General features: G+C 31.9%; 2 protein-coding genes across 2 annotated transcripts in view; both read left to right on the top strand.

Moving 5' to 3' along the window:
- Nucleotides 1-22,752, top strand: part of LOC143245650 (bridge-like lipid transfer protein family member 1) — a 252,531-nt gene that overhangs the window by 115,053 nt on the left and 114,726 nt on the right. Inside the window, 6 exon segments of the mRNA XM_076491999.1 lie at nt 982-1,276; nt 3,353-3,550; nt 3,592-3,755; nt 11,740-12,398; nt 12,749-13,043; nt 20,502-20,680. Of these exon segments, the coding sequence (XP_076348114.1) occupies nt 982-1,276; nt 3,353-3,550; nt 3,592-3,755; nt 11,740-12,398; nt 12,749-13,043; nt 20,502-20,680 (1,790 nt within the window).
- Nucleotides 6,947-12,218, top strand: LOC143245383 (uncharacterized). The gene is made up of 2 exons (XM_076491656.1): nt 6,947-7,041; nt 11,037-12,218. The coding sequence occupies exons 1-2, from the start codon at nt 6,976-6,978 to the stop codon at nt 11,733-11,735; spliced, it is 765 nt and encodes a 254-aa protein (XP_076347771.1). The 5' UTR covers nt 6,947-6,975; the 3' UTR covers nt 11,736-12,218.

The following is a 22,752-nucleotide window of genomic DNA, read 5'->3' as shown; positions in this document are numbered from 1 at the left end:
CTCTAATAAAATCAGATGGGTCTATTTGTTCACTTAGGCAGCTAGAGCTAAACTGAAGTGGTGAGGGGTGAGCCCCTGTATATTTATTGCTATGGAAAGTTCGAGAAAATTCTTATAAGTTTTACAACATTCTAGAAAGTTGAAAATTCTTATAAGTTAGAGAAAATTTTTTATCAGCCACTCAGCACTAAATCTACCTGGAATGTTCTGGAAAATGGGTAAATTTGAAAATTTCATTATCCAGGTCACAAAAGCAAAGTTAAATAAAAATAGGTCTTTTCCATTTACTTTAGGCATAAGCAATTGGGAAATAACACTTTCTGCCCAGAAACAAGAAAAAGTACAAATTTTGTTACATAGCGCAACTGTCAGTAACAATACATAAAGAATCATACAATGCCGAGACAAAAACTGGCGTGAACAATCTAAATATAAAGCTGCAAATAATGTTAACACAGGAACTTGCATTGACAATATATATATGTAGACTCAAACAACATAAATATAAAGATTTAGACAATACTAACGAAAAGTAGTAGTAAATATCTGTATGTAAAGATTGAAGCAGTGCTTACAGAAATCTACTTGTACTATATATATATATATATAAACAGTGCTAACACAAACTGGCAGTAGGAATCTGCAACAAATCAAACAGTGCCAATGCAAAAACTACTGGTAACAGTCTGTACATGAGAATGTTAGACAAAATAGTAGTGCTTTAAAGTTACTGCATATCTATCAAGATAATTCGCTGAAAAGTAGTTTTTTCCACTTGACAAAAAAATAGTGCTTTAAGGTTACTACATATATATCAAGATAGTTAACTGAAAAGTAGTTCTTTTCCACTTGTTTGCAATGTAGTTATGTTCATCAAACTGTTTTATTCATGTTTCATTTTCAGATAAGAGGTTGTTTTATTCATGTGTTTTATTTAAGTAGGTTTTAATCATTAAAAACTATTTTGCAATTACTTTTCAGCTTTGTCGATGCCATCGGCCCTACGCTGGCTGGACTTCATCCCCTGACTGTCTTGAATCACTTGCATACAGCTTGTTCTCACCATGTAGAAAAACTGAACCAACTGAAAAAGGAAAAAGTGTTATATCTTGGACAGCTGAGAGCTGAAGCTGAAAAACAAGCTGGCGACAAGTTACAGAAAGAATCTAAGAACCCAAAGATATCTCTTGCTGCTAGTCCTAGTGGTTCTTTAGGTGGTAACAACTATGAAGAGACTAAAGTAGAACGGCTTCACATTTTTGTGCAGGTTTCAGAGGCAAGTATAGACACCTGTATTTTATGTATTTATGACCAATTTAAAAGTACTAGTCCAGGACGCTTGACAAATCCTGGATACCAGGTCACTAGATTCATTTTTATGACATAGATTGAATCTCAAGTGATCAATTCAGCCTTACACCCACCACTATACTGGTGCAGGTATGTTGATGATACAATTACTGGATTCACATCTACAGAACACACACTCAGTTTTTTTCAATCACGTTAACTTGATACACCCCAACATTAAGTTCACCTGTGAACAGGAAAAACCTAACCATATAGCATTTCTTAACCTCAAGATCACTAGAACTGATACACAATTTAAAACAGAAATACACAGAAAAATTACCCATACTGGATTACACATTCCCTGGGACTCAGCATATGAAATAAAACAAAAACTCAATATATTAAGAAACCAAATAAACACAGCCACAAAACTATGTTCACCTGATAAACTTAATGATGAAACCAACAAAATAAAACAACATTTCATCAACATTAACAAATGTCCTCAAAACCGTGAAAAACAAGTCAAACCTAGACCAACAACAATCAACAACAATAAATCCCAAGATACAACAAACTACAAAACCTTACACTGCTGTATACCTTGTGTTCCTGACATCAGTGAAAAATAACCAACATCTGAAAATAACTTATAACAAAACACAACATTTCAGTAAAGACCAAAGTTTTTCAAGAACCAGGTACAAAACTAAAGCTCATGTTACATGAAAACTATGCTGACAAACACAGCAACAACTGCCACAACTTCTATATTGAGAAACAAACAGAAAATGGAAACTAGATTCAAAGAACAAAAAAAAACATCTTCACACATTTTTTGAACACTGCAAATCAAATAAACACAACATAACCATAGAAAACACCCAGATACTAAGTATGGAAACAAATATAAACAAGCACAAAATTAAAGAAGCCCTACTTATATAGAAACTAAAACCAAAATTAAACCAATATAAAGGAACATCTTTATACCTATACTAGTTAATAACCTAACATCCAACTGCAACATCCCATACAATCCTGTACCTGTTTATACTCTCACCCCTAAGATGTGTCTGACAATAGTCAGTTGCAAACTCTCTTTGTTAACCTGAAGATGACCTAGGAAGGTCAAAACATTGTTCTCTCCTTATCAATAAAAGTGCTAATACCCATACCAGCCATTTTGAGATACATTTTTATTTCAAGTGGCTTTCTCATCATCAATAATTATTACTTATCTGTTTGTAAGAGAACAATGGGTAACACCATAACACAACCTATACATGTATCTGTCGTTAAAGAATACAACAGTGGACAACAACTAAAATTCAGTGAAATCTTAATGTGTTATTGTATTGTATGTTTTGATCAAGTTAAGTTACAAGTAGTTTGTCTTAACAGCTAAATATAAAAGATGTAAGGCTAGGCTTAAACTGACTAACTTAGTATTTGTATACCGCGCGAAAACCTCAGATATTATGCAATACATGTAGTTCTGAGTGACAGTTTCTCTGAAATATGTAAATTATGGCTGAGGATTGTGTTGGCACTAATCATATTGGTTTAAAGCAGATTTTGATCAAACATACTATGGTAGAATTATGTTTCTTGTCTTATGTCGAGACAGTTATTGGTAAAATACACTGTGACAGAGATATGTTTGTTGTCTAATGTGTTGATTAAAGCACATTCTGATCAAACATACTATGGTAGAATTATGTTTCTTGTCTTATGTCGAGACAGTTATTGGTAAAATACACTGTGATAGAATTATGTTTCTTGTCTTGTGTTTTATATTAAAGCAACTATTGAGCAAATAGATGTCTTATTTATTTCTTCTATACAGGTTAACATGAGTATAATGCAGGCTTCCATTGTGGAAGAAATAATATCATTCTCAGCTTTGGACAACCTGAAGGATTTAACGTGGTGTCACTACTGGCTGTTCGTTTGAACAACCTTCTTCTACAATTGTATAATGGTCGTGCAATGAGGAGAAAAATACAGACATTTTCGGACCACACTTTGGAATCAGTGCTTCTTCCAAAACCTATAGATCGCATCTCTTAAGAAAGCAAGGAGTGTCACTTTACCTGTGGAATCACTTACCTTAGAAACCAGTGAAACCCAAGAAGTAGAAAATATTGTTCTTGCATCCATTGACTCAATCCACATACAGCTTCGCCGTTTGAAGAACAACAGTACCATCTTGAAGGATGCTGTGTTGACAGTGATACCTTCCTATATGAGCAAAGTGAGTTTTCACGTTTGAGAGAATGACTCCAACTGATGAAGTGGAAGATGATGATGAAGATTCTTTTGACTTTGGTCAAAGCGGAGAAAGAGGAATGGGTGGGATTTATAATGTTTGAATGCAGGTTAGAGGATATAAATGTGAAATGTGTCAAGCGAGCTGGTTTTGAACCTCAAGAAATTGAAAATCAACAGCCAAATGAAAAGTGAGTGAGGAACCAGGGAAATCCACGCAAGCAGGGGAAACCTCACCGCCTAAAGACACTCGCAAGTCAAATCCCTCTAGTGGCTCAAGTGATACTGGATTCAGTTTTCCATCGTGTGTTTCAGAGTGTGGCAGCTCTTCAAGTAGCAGTGATGGCGGGAAGGACTTGAATCTTCCTGAATTGATAGGTGATGCGTCTTCCTTCATTGTGGAACTGAAATCAGTTTTATTCAACTTTGCTGCCCCTCCTCGTATGCCTAATATTAATAGAAAATAGACTTTACTAGGTAAGTAAAGTAGAATATGTTTGTCTTATTTTGTATCTCTGCTGGAAGTTCGAAACATAATCTACAAAGTAGAAAATTGTAAGACAATCAGGAAAAGGTAAATAGAAATTTTAGGCTGTTAAATGTAGAACTTTAAATCTTGTTATTATGTTGTTTACAAAACAACTGTCTATGTGTATGTATGTAAGTAAAAGGACAATAAATAAATCATTTTAATATGTTGGACTACTCTAAGAAAATTTCATCTATTATGATTCTGTGTGAATATTTTTCCTGATCACAATATTATTTGTGGAAAAATAAATTTTTGCTGTTTGATTTTAAGATGAACACCTGGATGTTATAACTGTTTCTCAAGAAAATAAACTATCAAATTAAAGAGGTTAAATTACATAAATCATGTTGGTACTAAATGTATATAAAAATGGAAGTTTCTGATCAGCAATTAAAAAAAGAAAATATTATGACAAAAGAGATACTTTCATAATGGTGTTTCTCTCAACAAAATTTTACAAATTTCACAAGCTAAACACTTTTGGAAATATAAAATTAAATTGTATGGATTTTTTCAAGCTGAAACTAGGTAATGTTTCAAAAGTTTATAATAAGTTTCATGCACTTTAAGTATTTCCACTGGAAGAAGAAAAATATCAGTAGTTCTCTTCAGAAATGATTAAAGTTTAATTGGAAGTTATAAAACTTTAACCACAATGGCACAAAAACAACTTTTATTTAATAATATCAATCATCTAATTAGTTCATTTCTTATGCAAAATGGATATCTGGTGATTTGTTATGTGGGATAAAAAACAAGTAATGTTTGCTCATTCAGAACTTGTGAAAAAGTATTTGTTGAGTGATTTGTTTATTTACAGTTCATGGTGTTGTATGGTCATTATAAACAGGTTTTTCTCAGCTACTGCTCTTACAGTTCATGATGTTGTATGGTCATTATAAACAGGTTTTTCTCAGCTACTGCTCTTACAGTTCATGGTGTTGTATGGTCATTATAAACAGGTTTTTCTCAGCTACTGCTCTTACAGTTCATGGTGTTGTATGGTCATTATAAACAGGTTTTTCTCAGCTACTGCTCTTACAGTTCATGATGTTGTATGGTCATTATAAACAGGTTTTTCTCAGCTACTGCTCTTACAGTTCATGGTGTTGTATGGTCATTATAAACAGGTTTTTCTCAGCTACTGCTCTTACAGTTCATGGTGTTGTATGGTCATTATAAACAGGTTTTTTCAGCTACTGCTCTTCAGCAGCTGTTTGCAATACATCTTTCTCAGGGTCACTGGTTGAGAATGTGTTGTGTATCTTGAGAGCCTCCTGTCCAATTGAACTGAAGTCAAGAATCACTAGGCCACTCCAATAATGCATAAACTAGTACAGTATGGTGGGTGTTATAATACAAATACTCTAGAGTCTGTTGTACTAACATATGGTGAAACAAAAAAGGCTCATTGGATGTGATTGATGTTACTGGTGCCATTTTGTGTAGTGTAAATACATCTACAGCTGCTTATTCCAGCCCATCATGTCTCTTTCTGAAAATAGGGTTTCATGTTATATGAATGTTAGCTGAAGTGAGAATCGTTTCTGAAAAGTCTGTTGCTCCACATGTTTTTAATCGTCTTTTGAGCTATTTTGAGCCTTTCTATAAACAGAATAAAGTAGTACATAGTCATAATAGGTGTTTTTTGTCTTCTTTATTTCACTAATTGAACATTTAAATCTCACCTAAAGTTTTCATGCTTATGCATGTAGGTAGGTGTAAAGTATAACCTTGGTTAAGAAAGTGACTCACTTCCTTTTAACCTAGTTACCAATTGCTGTGTAGCTTCTCTCTGTGGTATTACTAGGCAGTGGATGGATCATGTGATAGTTTGGAGAGTACATCATCCTTTATTTTTTGTTTGGAATGATATGGCCAACAGTGATGTAGGTAACACATATAACCTAAAAAAATAAATCATTGTAGAAATATCTATATAATGTCATGTTTTCCCTGTGTGGTACAGAGATTTGTAGATTTCTAAAAGTTTCAGTAAAGGCACTGTCCATCATCAACACTGTTTTTCATTGTTTTACTTTGTGTCTTTTCTTTACTCTAAATTTGGTCAAAATCAAGATAACTGAGGTTCTTTCTACAATACATTTTATGTCAAACATTCTGTTATAGGTCTTGCAAAGTTTCTCAAAGAATATCACAAATATACATCACTAGAAATTTGATATGTGGCCCAGATGTGTCTGCATGTTGCCATGGCATCCAATTGATATAATTGTGATCTGCTAATGTTGTGATGATTACCTGCTTTATTCCAATGTCCAGGCAACTATATTCTTGGTTTAGAAGCAGATGCACATTTTGTAAACAAGATCTTGTTGCAACTGTACCACATGCTTAGTTCACTTCAGCCTCTCTTGGATGAAACATTTTCAGGTCCAATCATAACTCACAAGGAACTTGGAACAGCAGTGTTTTCCCCATGTTGTAGTATTACAAATCTTAATTACCACTGGCTCTGTTCAGTTTATGATTACATTTTGTTTTTTGTTACTTAGAATGTAATGTCTGTCATTATTACTGACTAATATAACTACTATTTACTCTTTCTGTATGTCTAACGTCAAAGAACCATAATCCATTGTTTAGATATAAATTCACAATAATCACTGGATTCTTTGGTTATCAATTTATGGAAAAATTTTCAGAAAATCACTAGACCTTAGTTTACTGTGGTGTTACATATGTTGTATTTAATGTTTAAATTTATTTAACTGTATAATATTTAATGTGTTATTGATCTTTAAAGACTTGATTGGCACCTGTTGAGCACTGCCACGCCCTCCATCAATGCTTGGCTAAAACCGTGTGACCGTCTGTTCATTTCCTTCAAAACTAGATAGGCAAAGAAAACAGCGAGCATGTGCCATAATGGGTTGTTTGATGGCGAAGCTTTAGAAATGCAGAGTATACACATGCCTGTAAAGGTAAGAGGGTTGATTGAATAATAAGGTAAATGGTTTGGTAAAGTACATTATAAATTAGTTAGTGAAAGAAAATGGGTGATGTTTTGAAGTGCGTTTCACAGTTTAATACAGATAAGGTGAATAATTTGTCTTGTTGAAGGGTGTTATAGATCAACTGAACCTGTTTGTGTGAACTCTGAAGAAAGGAGATAATTATTTAAGGTTCATGATACAACTGTGGTAACCCATGGGGTAATGTAAGTGAATTATTCACTGATGCTATTGTGATAATAGCTTTTCATTTGGATTTTAAAGTAATTGGATCAGTCTAAGTTGACTCTAGACAAAAAAGAAAAAGAGAATTATTTAGAATTTTAGATAACACTGATATCGTATTGTGCAAAGCTTTTTTTGTACATATGGTTGACTTGATTTTAATATATTATCTTAAAACAAATGGATTGTGTGCTGTCTGTTTATTGTTGACATTTATAACCAATGAGCCACAAACACCTACAATAGAAGAATTCTCAGCCCACATATATGTATACACAACATTGACAATTCTCCTTTCAAATGTGATGTTATACTGAGTTATACTCTATTTGCTGGTGTATAAGACAACCCTGGATGTTTTGAGCAAATTAACTGTATTTGTTTCAGGTTCAGTGTATAGGACAACCTCTGTTGACAAACAAGCCTAGGATGTTAGTTTTGTTAAAAAAAATTTTATAAGTTGTTTTTAAACTGTACTATCCTGAGCTCTGAGCTAATCATTATAACCACAAATGTTAGAGATAGCACAGTGCAGCTTAACTTAAGTTACAGACATGTAATAAATAAAATTAACAATTTTCATAACATTTGAACTTCTTTTCTATTACAAAAATATTAAACCTTAAAAAAGAGTGATTTGCCATACAAATGTTACAAATGTTATTGTCATGCAGTTGGTAGCATGATATCAGTGCACTTACTCAAAGAAATAAGCAAAATGTAAAGGAACAATGTAGTTTTGGTTAAATGTGTAATTATTGTAGAGTTTTTATTGGAACTCTATCTTTTGAATCTGTATAGAACAAGAGTAAAATCAGGCATTGTTTTAAGTGTAAAACATATTATTTTATACACCAAGAAATATGGCAATTCCTGTCAGCTGTGGTCTGATGTAACACTGAACTACATTCTGCTATTAATTGTGATGTCAAAATTATGCTGAATTATAACTGTTTGGACAGTTCTGACGTAACATGACACTGAGTCATATTTATTCTGTGAGGTTTGATGTAATGTGATATATTTCATCTCTTCATTTTAAAGTGATGTTACACACTTTATGATTGATTTGTTTATGTTACACACTTTATGATTGGTTTGTTTATTTTGATATAAGATGAAATATGAGCTACAGTTGTCTTATTTTGATATTGATTTAAATTGTATCAATTTTTATACAACACCAAGTTATAGTTCCTTATTGATTTTGAAGTAACATAAAGTTATTATTATTGTATCAATTTTTATACAACACCAAGTTATAGTTCCTTATTGATTTTGAAGTAACATAAAGTTATTATTATTGTATCAATTTTTATACAACACCAAGTTATAGTTCCTTATTCATTTTGAAGTAACATAAAGTTATTATTATTGTATCAATTTTATACAACACCAAGTTATAGTTCCTTATTGATTTTGAAGTAACATAAAGTTATTATTATTGTATCAATTTTTATACAACACCAAGTTATAGTTCCTTATTGATTTTGAAGTAACATAAAGTTATTATTATTGTATCAATTTTATACAACACCAAGTTATAGTTCCTTATTGATTTTTGAAGTAATTTTAATAAAGTTATTATTATTGTATCAATTTTTTATACAACACCAAGTTATAGTTCCTTATTGATTTTAAAGTAACATAAGTTATTATTATTGTGTCAATTTTTATACAACACCAAGTTATAGTTCCTTATTGATTTTGAAGTAACATAAAGTTATTATTATTGTATCAATTTTTATACAACACCAAGTTATAGTTCCTTATTGATTTTGAAGTAACATAAAGTTATTATTATTGTATCAATTTTATACAACACCAAGTTATAGTTCCTTATTGATTTTGAAGTAACATAAAGTTATTATTATTGTATCAATTTTTATACAACACCAAGTTATAGTTCCTTATTGATTTTGAAGTAACATAAAGTTATTATTATTGTATCAATTTTATACACAACCAAGTTATAGTTCCTTATTGATTTTGAAGTAACATAAAGTTATTATTATTGTATCAATTTTTATACAACACCAAGTTATAGTTCCTTATTGATTTTGTGACGTTAACATAAAGTTATTATTATTGTATCAATTTTTATACAACACCAAGTTATAGTTCCTTATTGATTTTGAAGTAACATAAAGTTGTTATTATTATTGTATCAATTTTTATACAACACCAAGTTATAGTTCCTTATTGATTTTGAAGTAACATAAAGTTGTTATTATTATTGTATCAATTTTTATACAACACCAAGTTATAGTTCCTTATTGATTTTGAAGTAACATAAAGTTATTATTATTGTATCAATTTTTATACAACACCAAGTTATAGTTCCTTATTGATTTTGAAGTAACATAAAGTTATTATTATTGTATCAATTTTTATACAACACCAAGTTATAGTTCCTTATTGATTTTGAATTTAACATAAAGTTATTATTATTCTGTTATAGTAGATGTTAAACCAGAAACATTCAGTAATAAAGTATATGAGTGATTTTTAATGATAGAAGTAGTTTCTACTTAGATATAAAGTACAAACAAATCAAAGCATTTAACCTAATAAACTATCTACCAGTGTTGTGCATTTAACCTAATAAACTACCTACCGGTGTTGTGCATTTAACCTAATAAACTATCTACCGGTGTTGTGCATTTAACCTAATAAACTATCTACCTGTGTTGTGCATTTAACCTAATAAACTATCTACCGATTGTTGTGCATTTAACTAATAAACTATCTACCTGTGTTGTGCATTTAACCTAATAAACTATCTACCTGTGTTGTGCATTTAACCTAATAAACTATCTACCTGTGTTGTGCATTTAACCTAATAAACTATCTACCTGTGTTGTGCATTTAACCTAATAAACTATCTATCGGTGTTGTGCATTTAACTTAATAAACTATCTACTAGTGTTGTACATTTAACCTAATAAACTATCTACCAGTATTGTGCTTTATCATTTCATGCCTTTTCGCTTTGCTATTTTTTTGTCACTTTGTTTTTTTTTCAATCAAATCTATCCAGGAGAAATTCTCCACCATCAGCTGTGCTTGGCTAGTCTTGTCTTTTCTTCCCATTAAACCAAACCTATCTGTCTTAGACAAGTATTTGTGATATACTTACAGAAGCCAGCTGGTCCCAAAACATGCATTCTTAGGGCCCAGTTCTATAGCTCTTTGTAAAATGTACTCTACAGTAGAGATTATTAGACAAATTAGTGAATGAAGTAGTTATGTAAACTGTGAGAAAACTAAAGATTTTGTGTCTTAGTTTATTTTGTTGTGAACTTGAGAACAACACACCAATCAATGATACTTTTAAATTATATTTATTTTGTATATTAGAGACATTGACATAAAAAACATAGTGTCATTAGTGTATTATTAAGCAGTTTAAGTTATTCTTTTACTGGCTGCTTAATTTGTTCAGAGCTCACTTCAAGGTTTTAAAAACTAACAAAATGTTTCAAGGAAAATATGTAATGATCAACAATTAGCATTTTTTTAATGGAGTGTTGGTTTATGTGATTAATTCAGTGTTTCTTCTGTGTTGATTTTTAATACTTTTCATGGTGGTAGGGTAGTAGCAATTCATTATTTACTTTTAACCTATGTAACTTACTTTAGAAAATAATACACACAAGACAAGTAAAAGTAATAATGAAATATTATTTGTCATAATTAAATTATTTTTGCCAGTTTATAGTTTACTTTGTATATTTTAGAGCAAGTATTTGGTTACCAAAGCAACTCCCTTGGCCAAGACTTTACAAGAAGACCCATCTTGTCAACTTGTGCTTGTTCTAAAACGATACTTGAATCAAGTTAACCTAGATGAGGTGGAAGAAAATTTGTCTCCCTTACACATTCCCCAGTTAAAAGCATTGTTCCATGGACTAATGGCTCTTAGTCGACAATGGAAGAACATCTTGTATGTGCCACTTCTGCTGGAACAGAATATTAGGTTTCGGAAGAGTTTACGACCTATGAGTGTTTCTTTTGCAGGTGAAAGAGTAAATATGTCCACACAGGATGATGTAGAGAAAACTTCTTTAGAAGAATGTGAAATTTCTGATGAGACTACTAACTTGTTAGTTGCAGAAGGTGGTTCTATTCCTCAAGGATTTTCTTCAAAGAATGGTGGGAAAGCAGAATCTTCCAAAGCTGATACATTAAAAGTGTTCTCCAGTCCAGATTCTGCAACAGACTCTAGCAGCAGCCAACATGATGCCGTAGACACGCAAGATGGAGGTGCAGTCACAAAAAGTGGAAAGAAACGACTGCCAAGTTATGTTCCCAGATCTTCAAGGGCTAGTGTTGCTTTTCCTTTACTAGGTGGACCTTTGGATTCTCCGGCACGTTACGCAGGCAATGCTCCAACTGTCAGCAGGCTTGGTGGGTTCTTCATGCATCCATCCACATGAAAAGAAATGAAAGTCACCACAGTCTAAAATCTGCCACATGGAGCTTATCAAGCATGGAACCAAACTTCCCCACATCAACCATTGACACACCAAGAAGAGGAATGATGGAAAAAGAAGAAAACTTTAGTGATGAAGATCTGTATAAGTGGATGGCTCGTCAACAAGACTACATGCGAGGAGGCCTGTCTAACTATCAATATCGATATAATGACCCAAATGATCAAGAATCAAAAATGAACACATTAACATCAGAGAATAGTGGTGATCTTGATACATCATCAGTGTTTCCTCAGGTGGCATTTGCTCCTTTGGGAACCCAGTTAGCAGATGCCCATGTGATATTTCAGGTGCTGTTAGACAAATTAGGAGTTCCAATACAGACTGGTAGTCCTTCTATATCAAAGCTTGTTGGTCCTAGAGCTTCTGTTTCAGGAGGTATTTCTTTGCTGAAAATTGATATTGTGGAATCTGAGTATCAGAACAATGCTCTGCATAAAAATAAGTCACCATTTGCTCATTCTTCTGCATCCCATGGAAAGTTCTTCATTGACACTAGTATGGACACTCCAGCCTTTATCTGTGACAGGTTTTCTGTTGAGATTGACGTTAAGGATGTACGAGATTTTGAACAAGGAGAAAAAAGGATTGGAACAAGATGGGAAAGTAGCAGCTCTTGTCTTTACACAAGAAGGATTACCCAATACAACATGTGTGATCAACTTCAGCATTAATGTTAATTATGTTGCTCAGCAGATAAATATGCCTCTGCTACGACTGCTGCACCAATTTTCTACGATGTATGAAAATATCAAAGAAACACGATCGGAATTACATGCCATAAGACCTGGTTCTTTGAAAGAGAAAGAAAGTCCAAGAGGTCTTCAGAAGAAGAGTACTCCATCATCAGATAGCCAGACAGAAACTTTCCACCCACACTCACCACATGGCACTAGTGTTTCAAAACCTTCCACTCCAACACCAACTCCTACGAAATCTTCTGCAGTAGGAACCAGTTTTTTCTGTAGGTATTAAACGTCCTCATTCCCTTTCACAAAGGCTAAGAGCTAGTACTAAGGGTTACACCAATCTTCTAGAACTTACAGTAAAGGATGATAGGCCTTCTAGTCCATTGAGCATAACACCCAGTGAATCTGTGGCTATAGACATCCCAGACTCGTGTTCAGTTCCTCTCTCAGAACCCAATCTGGTAACTGATGTAAAAGATCTTCAGCCACGCTGCTGGCGGACAATGTTTTACCTTCTGGACTTGTATAATACAATGCCAGAAACCAAGACAGTCACTGATAGGTAATCACACTTTCTGATTCAAAATTAAACAACCAGAAGTCATTATTATTAAGGATATTGTCTTTTGTAATAAGCTAAAATAGTGTAATCTTTATATTAGCCTAAGTTTCATTACCAATACACCAAAAGATATGAAATTATGACATCCAGTGTAAAGAATGTGATTTGTCTTGAAAACATTTGTTGGCATGATTACTTAGTGCATTTAATGTGAGACATTTAACATGAAACTATGCTATAAATCACATTTCAGTACCAGTTATACAATGGATTCATAATGGGACAAACATGATAAAAGTGGTTGACAAAATAGTTTATTTTCAAGATTTCATCTTTCTGAATACACTTATTCCATCTTTAGAAAGATACTTATTAAGTACAATCATAGTAAGTGGTAACTGGAAGGATAAGACAACAACAACAATGAAGAAAGATTAGAGATTACGTTGTGAAACAACAGGGTTTCAAGTTTACAATTTAAAACAGTAACTAAGTAAACTACTGATATTGTTGTTAGTGCATGTCTTTTTAACACTGTTTTCAGGTTTCACTGAAGATGGAATAAGTAAATTCAGAAATGTTCAACCTTGTAAATAAAAGGTTTTGAGTTTTGCCAACTATCTTTATTATTAGGCCATTTGTACAAAATATATACCAAGTTATAAACTTATTTTAATGAGAACTTTTAACATTTACAAGTCACTCGTGGTTATAACATTCACATGTTGTAACAGGAATGATCTATTTCTGTGTGTATACTCTGTATGTAGTCAATGTTTGGCTTGTATTTTTTCTGATGTATAATGAAAAATTCCCTTATTTAACTATATGGACTGTGATATCATCACATGTAACTGAATCTTTTGAAACCCTGTTTCAGGATACAATTAAGGTTAACAGAATTGAAATTTGGAACTGATTTTAATTAACCACTCTTTGGAAGTAGTTATCTCTTATCTCTTTTAGTTTCATCTTCTTGTCAGAGTATGTCTAGTGACTAACCTGAGATGATTCTTTATTAACAAATATTTAACAATGTATCTTATTTTTATGAATATATAATCAGACAGACAGACAAGGGGCCTTATAATAAAAATTTTTTACTGAAATTACCATTTGTTTTCTGTGTTGTTATAAGCTAATCAGATGTAGATCTCTCTCCCTAACTACATTCAAGGTGGCAAAAACATCACAAGGGACTTTGAACAATAATTAAACAAAAGTAGTTAATCAAGACGGCTGATATGGTGTTAAAACTGTTATTAAAATAAAGTAAAGAACAATGTTTCAACCTTCTTGGGTCATCTTCAGGTTACATTTGACTGCAATGCCACCTACAGTCTCATACACGTTTATGTGCTTGTCCCTAAGACCTGTGCCTGACAACTGTTAGTTGCAAACTCTCTCTTTGTTAACCTGTAGATGATCTACGAAGTAAAAAAAAATGGTTCCCTACTTTATTTTAATAAAAGTTTTAATACCCATACCAGCTGTCTTGATATACATTTGAACTTAAGTGGGTTTACCATCATCACAAAGCGTAGTTACTGTTCATTACAGTAAATATTCAATTTGATGGTCATTAACTTTTAAGCACTTATTGATTCAAGGTTCACAATCAGTAATATCAGCATTTACTTTTATAAGGAAGAAAGTTGGTACTTTGTTATTTTATACATAACACCAAATGGGTGTGACATTACACCATCCTGTACAAATGTATAAAATAATGATTTAATTAGTGGAATGCAGTTATAATAAACTATCAATTTATGGCAGACAAGTGAGTGTTTTTCAGATGTTGAGCGCATACCTTAATATCAAATTTCAAAATTGAACCATGAAATCTGTTTCAACAAATTTTAACTCAGAAGCTTGTTAGAACTGATATTTTGTCATTTCTTAATAACTTCTATCAAGTAAACAAAATAAAAGATGACAAAACTTTTTATTGTGTTTTTTTAAGCTCTAACCTTTCCCAAGACAGGCATCATTTACTGTGCAAGTCACCAGCTTTTAGTGACTTACATTCAAATTTAATTAACTTACTTTTTCTTTATGTTATATCAATTAGTATAACGTAAAATTGTAGCTAATAATCCATATTTTAATAGTATATAATTTTAAGTTCTTAATTTTATAAGGCAATATTTAAAACAATCCTGAATTTCCCTAGTGTTTTCTCTACATTATCCATCATCCCCCAGTGAGGATACAATGAAACATACATTACTCACTGTTAAATTGTCATTCCTCAGACAAACCATATTATTCATAGTATACAGTTCTGTTTGGTTACAGAGCCAACAAGTAAAAAATCAGACCCCTCTTGTCATGTCCTCCCTTTCAGGATTTGTTAATAATTCTCTCTTATATTTAATTTTATATTACATATAACAAATACAGAGCTAGGGTTTTTATCAATCAAATAATGTGTTATGTTACATTGTTTTAATTAATTAAAATTAATTTCTCTGTTAGTATGAGCTGCATTCCCACAGGAAAGATGAGTAGTTTAGATGAATTTGTAACAACTCTTGTGGCATAGTTAGAAAGCCAGAAAAATTATAATAGCAAAGTCAGATATTTTACTTTTTGCATGCTTTTGTTTTATATTGTTTGTGCATTATTTAATTAAATAAAAATAATTTAGTACATTATTACCATTAGTATAAAAAAGTAGGTTCAAGTGCCATTGACAGTTGACAGTAAACAAAGGCGTGGGTAAACAGTTTCTTTCTTCTTTTTCATGTTTATATTTATTGTTATGAAAGAAACTAAAATGTAAAATTATGAATCTATTTAGAGATAAGATTAGGTAAAATTAAATGATAGTAATAATATAATAATGTTTCATAAGACATGCACACCAAAAGCTTATTCTTAATGCAACTCGGTAGTGTAACATGAGTTCAAAGTGCAGTGAACCAATAAAATTTAAGTATAAATAAACATATACTGTTACGAACTTAGAGCTACTTAGGATAAACAAAGATTTCATGTTACAACTTGAAATCATTCTACAAAATAAAGAAAAAAGGTAATACAGTATAATGGTTGTAGACAGTTGTGTATTCTATAAATTATTGACATGACTTGTAGTTTTAATAATAAAGTATAATGGCTATAGACAATTGTGTATTATGTAAATTATTAACATGATTTATAGTTTTAATAATAAAGTATAATGGTGGTTGGTAGTTATGTGTATTATGTAAATTATTGACATGATTTGTAGTTAAAATAATAAAGTATAATGGTGGTTGGTAGTTATGTGTATTATGTAAATTATTAACATGATTTATAGTTTTAATAATAAAGTATAATGGTGGTTGGTAGTTATGTGTATTCTATAAATTATTGACATGATTTGTAGTTAAAATAATAAAGTATAATGGTGGTTGGTAGTTATGTGTATTATGTAAAATTATTGACATGATTTGTAGTTAAAATAATAAAATATATAATGGTGGTTGGTAGTTATGTGTATTATGTAAATTATTAACATGATTTATAGTTTTAATAATAAAGTATAATGGTGGTTGGTAGTTATGTGTATTATGTAAATTATTAACATGATTTATAGTTTTAATAATATAGTATAATGGTGGTTGGTAGTTATGTGTATTATGTAAATTATTAACATGATTTATAGTTTTAATAATAAAGTGTAATGGTGGTTGGTAGTTATGTGTATTATGTAAATTATTAACATGATTTATAGTTTTAATAATAAAGTATAATGGTGGTTGGTAGTTATGTGTATTATGTAAATTATTAACATGATTTATAGTTTTAATAATAAAGTATAATGGTGGTAAGCAGTTGTGTGTATTACATAAATTATTGAATGAGTTATAGTTTTAATTAGCCTGTTTTAACACCTGCATAATATCTTGATGTGGATATAAAGAATTCTGGAAAGGCTTAGGTTATTTTGATCTGACAAGAAAGAAGTGTGGCACTACTTGTGAGGTGTAAGTCACTGAGGTGACCCAAGACCATGAGAGCCACCAGTAACTTATAAAATTATGTAGTTATGAAACATGTTTGAAATGTTCTAGATGTAGTTGTGAATGTAATAGTTAAACTACACTGTGGGTCCAGGTGAGGGAAAGAAACTTATTTAAAAATATGTCAGTCAATTTAACATACTAGTTGAATCGGAGATTCATCTATTAATTACTGCATAGATAGTGAAACATAAAACAACAGGCACAGTAGTATCATAAACTGGGTGACTGTACTCGCATGTAAGAAATGATTAGTTTTAGTATTTTGTGCAACCAAGTTATATGTTCAAACTGTCACATGCAGTCAGTTACAAATACACACAGATCAGAAACAGAATCATGTTTAACACTGTGAACACCAACATGCAGCCTTTCAACACCTCATACTACAAAACAACCACTACTAGAAACTCCAACTGTCTCACAGACCACTAATACAACCACCCAACCTCGAACAACACACACAAAGACAACTCACACCTTCAACCCTACCAAATTCACTACAAACTTACTAACTAGCCTTGTAAATTAAATTAAGTGAATTCCTCGCTTTCAAGTCAAGACATGTGTCATTCAAGGCTCTCTGTAGCCTGGCCAAATACTGCTTCCACCTTCCTGACCTCAAACCACATCACTTATCACTTAAAATTTATGCAAGAGAAGTAGCACAGCACAATGATGAAACACATTAAAGTTCTACATACCAACTGCCAAGTAAACCTCAAAGATAAAAGGATAGTAAGGTACAACATAAATAAACATATTAACACCAACATCGTCATAATTTCGGAAACACTTTGCACAGAGAAACAAAACACCACAATCCCTGGATTTATTACATACAGTATACCTCACTCTGAAAACGGCAAAGGTATATTAATTTACTTTAGCATAGAAATATCACATCTCATCTCGATAGAAGATACTTTTAAATCAAACGTAAATGAAACTTTTTTTATAACATACACCTTAACAACTGTCTAACAATCCTTATCCTAGCTATATATTGTTCTCCTTCAAAAGATATCGACATTAAGTTTTTATAAAAATGTGTGGATTGTAATCCGAAACCAATTATTATAGGGGACTTTAATTCCCCACACACAGAAGAGAAAACAGAAACACACACAGATGATCAATTATAATGAGTTTTCTTTCTATAAACTACATGCACCTAATAAACCTACACACTTTTCTGTTGCCAATGGTTCCTATGATGTACTCAATTTCACCATAGCTCCCAAGGACACAGTAAACAGGATCTCTAACTTTACTGTATGTGATGAAATCACCAATGACCACTTCCCTGTTTCCTGTATGATTCACCCCCCACTGCCCCAAAGAGAGGTACATGACTTCCTTAGTGTTACACATGCACTAAAACTGACTGGCTCACTTTTAACGCTACACTTGATTCCCATCTACCACACTTAGTTGAACATGCTAACAATAAAATGGAATTAGACAACTATGTTAAGCAAGTTACTGTAGCCATACACAAGCCATTAAAAACACAATTCTACAAACAAGGAAAAAAACACTTCAGTGTTTGGCATAATGCCATTAAGTATAAACTAAGTAATTTGAAAGTAAATCAAACTATTATCAAATGGATATCAAATTTCCCAACAGATAGCTCAAGTAAGAGTCAACCTTATCAAAATCTTTTGGAATAAATGCAGGAGAACCCCAAGGATTCGTCCTTTCACCACTCTTTTACATTATTTTCATTAGTGATGTACCTTTTCATAGTTTAACTTACACTTACAATTAACAATACACAGACGACATTGCTATCTGGAGTATTTCTAGAAACCTGCTAATGGCCATGTCTCGTGTTCAGGAAACACCAAATACTGTCTCAAGCTGGAGCAACAAGTGGACAGTGGTTTTAAACCCAACAAAAAAACAAGTAATTACTTTTTATAGGAAATTAAAAAGACACAGAAAAACTCTAGAAAAAGTAAACATCTCGCTCGGCAACTCGCCTATTAACATGAGCAAGCACATCACATCCCTTGGCATCACTTTTGACTCAAGATTGACTCAAGAAAAAGCATGTTAACAACATACGCTTATCCATCAAAAAAACGCACTTCACATTTGATGACCATATCTAGCAAACACTCAAACTGCTCAGCAGAGACCACCATCCAAATATACAAGGCTTACATCCATCCATTACTAGAATATGGATGTCAAGTCACATACAATATGTCTAACACACTACAGAAGGTCAAAATACAACAAAATAAAATATTAAGGGCAGCAAACTGGCTACCAACATACACACCTGTAAACTACATACACAAAATCAGTAATCTACCCACCCTTAGAAACAAGCTCACAGAAATAGTATACAAATATTACTTAAAAGCAGAACACAGTAATCAACTGTGTCATTATGTAAATTAGCCAGTGCTCCTACAAAATACATCCGACCATTTAACATATTTCAACAATTACAAACCACTCAACAAAATACATAATTATAAATAACATGAGTATTTGTTTATCTCTTTTCAGATTCAGGCACAGGACAGGTAAAACATTTGGCACCTGTCCTGTGAAAGTGGGTTTTCTTTGGGCATTCCCATTTCCCCCCACATCCAAATCTCAGGCAGTGGATCTTTAAATCCCAGCCAAGGCAATATTCTTGCCTGGCTCCAAATTGTGCTGTTTGAGTTGATATCTCATCAGCTTATTGGACTACAGGCTTCAGCCTGGCCTAACTCCCCTTGTGCTGCCTTAGTCTCACCCCTTCTCACCCATAATTTTCATAATGCCCATCTCACTTCATCACCTTAAAGAAGTCAAATCAAATTACAAGAAAACTTCCATGTAAAAGTAAATAATCTTCCATGAGTGGGGGGATGAAGAGGAACCACAACGTTCCTGACCACCCCTGTTGGGGAGAGAATTCCTCGGATTTCTCTCTCTCTCTCTAAACTAAACCCCTGCCAAGTTCATTTGCATTTGTGACCATTTTGTGAAACTAAGAACATGATAAAGACTAAAGATGCTGTGATGAAGTTGAATTAGATATATGATGCATTACAAGATAATTTCCTCAGCAATTCTGAAGTTAAAAGTACCAAGTAAAGAGTACCTATAAAGATGATAAAATGGTCAGTATGATACCATAATATTACAATCCATATAGATTTCAGATTGTCATATTTTAATTAATTTTTCATTTTTATTTTATAAGTTGTGGTTTGCTCCATTCATTGGAATCTATTGAAATAACCATAAATCACCAGTTATCAAAATACTCCACTTCCTGCAGATGCTTGGCTGATTCATGTAAGAAATGTTAAATATTTACATATTAAAATAGATGGTGATGTGTTTTGATGAGCAAGTCTTTTAATACTATATAGTTCCCACATTAATAGTGTGGTGCTAACTATGTTATTGTAATTTGGTTGATTTTTGCCAATAGGGCCAGTTTTCCTCCTGCTCCTGATGTGTCTGAAGGCTATAAGGGAAATGGAAAGTATGAACCTCTGAAAGAACACAAGGTTGATCTTGATGAAGTAGACCACACTGTACAAAAATCCAAGTTTGAGACAAAAGCTCACACACAGACCCAACAAGACCACCTCAAGAATCTGACAAAAAGTAAGTTATAATTCCTGAAAAGGAACATTTTTTTTGGTGGGTACACATTTTGGTTAATAGATAAAGATTAATATTAGTGGAGTGTTTTAATACATTGGTGTGAATTCTAACAGTGAATGTTTTATTTTCTTTCTATCAATGAATTTATGGTTAAATTTTTATATCTTAGAACATGGACTTCAGTAATAAGTTGTCAGTATTTTTATAAAAGTTGGAAGATATTTTTTAAGTCATGTGTAGAAGCTCAAAGAATATTATCTTTTTAAAACAAACTTATCCTTACTCACTGTGTGATAACAAGTCATCAACATATGCATACAAGGTAGAATGTGATTATGTTTTAAAACAAATGCTTATCCTTACTCACTGTGTGATAACAAATTGTCAACATATGTGTACAAGGTGAAATATGATAATGTTTTAAAAAACTTATCCTTACTCACTGTGTGATAACAAGTTGTCAACATATGTGTACAAGGTGGAATATTATAATGTTTTAAAAAACTTATTTTTACTCACTGTGTGATAACAAGTTGTCAACATATGTGTACAAGGTGGAATATTATAATGTTTTAAAAAAACTTATCCTTACTCACTGTGTGATAACAAGTTGTCAACATATGTGTACAAGGTGAAATATTATAATGTTTTAAAAATCTTATTTTTACTCACTGTGTGATAACAAGTTGTCAACATATGTGTACAAGGTGGAATGTGATAATGTTTTAAAAATCTTATCCTTACTCACTGTGTGATAACAAGTTGTCAACATATGTGTACAAGGTGGAATATTATAATGTTTTAAAAAACTTATTTTTACTCACTGTGTGATAACAAGTTGTCAACATATGTGTACAAGGTGGAATATTATAATGTTTTAAAAACTTATCCTTACTCACTGTGTGATAACAAGTTGTCAACATATGTGTACAAGGTGAAATATGATAATGTTTTAAAAAACTTATCCTTACTCACTGTGTGATAACAAGTTGTCAACATATGTGTACAAGGTGGAATATGATAATGTTTTAAAAACTTATCCTTACTCACTGTGTGATAACAAGTTGTCAACATATGTGTACAAGGTGGAATATGGTAATGTTTTAAAAAACTTATCCTTACTCACTGTGTGATAACAAGTTGTCAACATATGTGTACAAGGTGGAATATTATAATGTTTTAAAAACTTATCCTTACTCACTGTGTGATAACAAGTTGTCAACATATGTGTACAAGGTGAAATATGGTAATGTTTTAAAAAACTTATCCTTACTCACTGTGTGATAACAAGTTGTCAACATATGTGTACAAGGTGGAATATGATAATGTTTTAAAAACTTATCCTTACTCACTGTGTGATAACAAGTTGTCAACATATGTGTACAAGGTGAAATATTATAAAGTTTTAAAAAACTTATCCTTACTCACTGTGTGATAACAAGTTGTCAACATATGTGTACAAGGTGAAATATGATAATGTTTTAAAAACTTATCCTTACTCATTGTGTGATAACAAGTTGTCAACATATGTGTACAAGGTGGAATATTATAATGTTTTAAAAATCTTATCCTTACTCACTGTGTGATAACAAGTTGTCAACATATGTGTACAAGGTGGAATATGATAATGTTTTAAAACTTATTTTTACTCACTGTGTGATAACAAGTTGTCAACATATGTGTACAAGGTGGAATATGATAATGTTTTAAAACTTATCCTTACTCACTGTGTGATAACAAGTTGTCAACATATGTGTACAAGGTGGAATATTATAATGTTTTAAAAAACTTATCCTTACTCACTGTGTGATAACAAGTTGTCAACATATGTGTACAAGGTGGAATATTATAATGTTTTAAAAAACTTATTTTTACTCACTGTGTGATAACAAGTTGTCAACATATGTGTACAAGGTGGAATATTATAATGTTTTAAAAAACTTATCCTTACTCACTGTGTGATAACAAGTTGTCAACATATGTGTACAAGGTGGAATATGATAATGTTTTAAAAAACTTATCCTTACTCACTGTGTGATAACAAGTTGTCAACATATGTGTACAAGGTGGAA

This window comes from Tachypleus tridentatus, chromosome 2 (assembly GCF_004210375.1).
Source record: "Tachypleus tridentatus isolate NWPU-2018 chromosome 2, ASM421037v1, whole genome shotgun sequence".
NCBI lineage: Eukaryota > Metazoa > Arthropoda > Merostomata > Xiphosura > Limulidae > Tachypleus > Tachypleus tridentatus.
This window is presented reverse-complemented; position numbering and strand designations above follow the sequence as displayed.

Excerpts from the sequence above, each read along its gene's own strand:
- LOC143245383 (XM_076491656.1), top strand. The coding sequence starts at position 6,976 with ATGTGCCATAATGGGTTGTTTGATGGCGAAGCTTTAGAAATGCAGAGT. Across the intron at positions 7,042-11,036 it reads GTATACACATGCCTGTAAAG|AGCAAGTATTTGGTTACCAA; the intron begins GTAAGAGGGTTG and ends TGTATATTTTAG.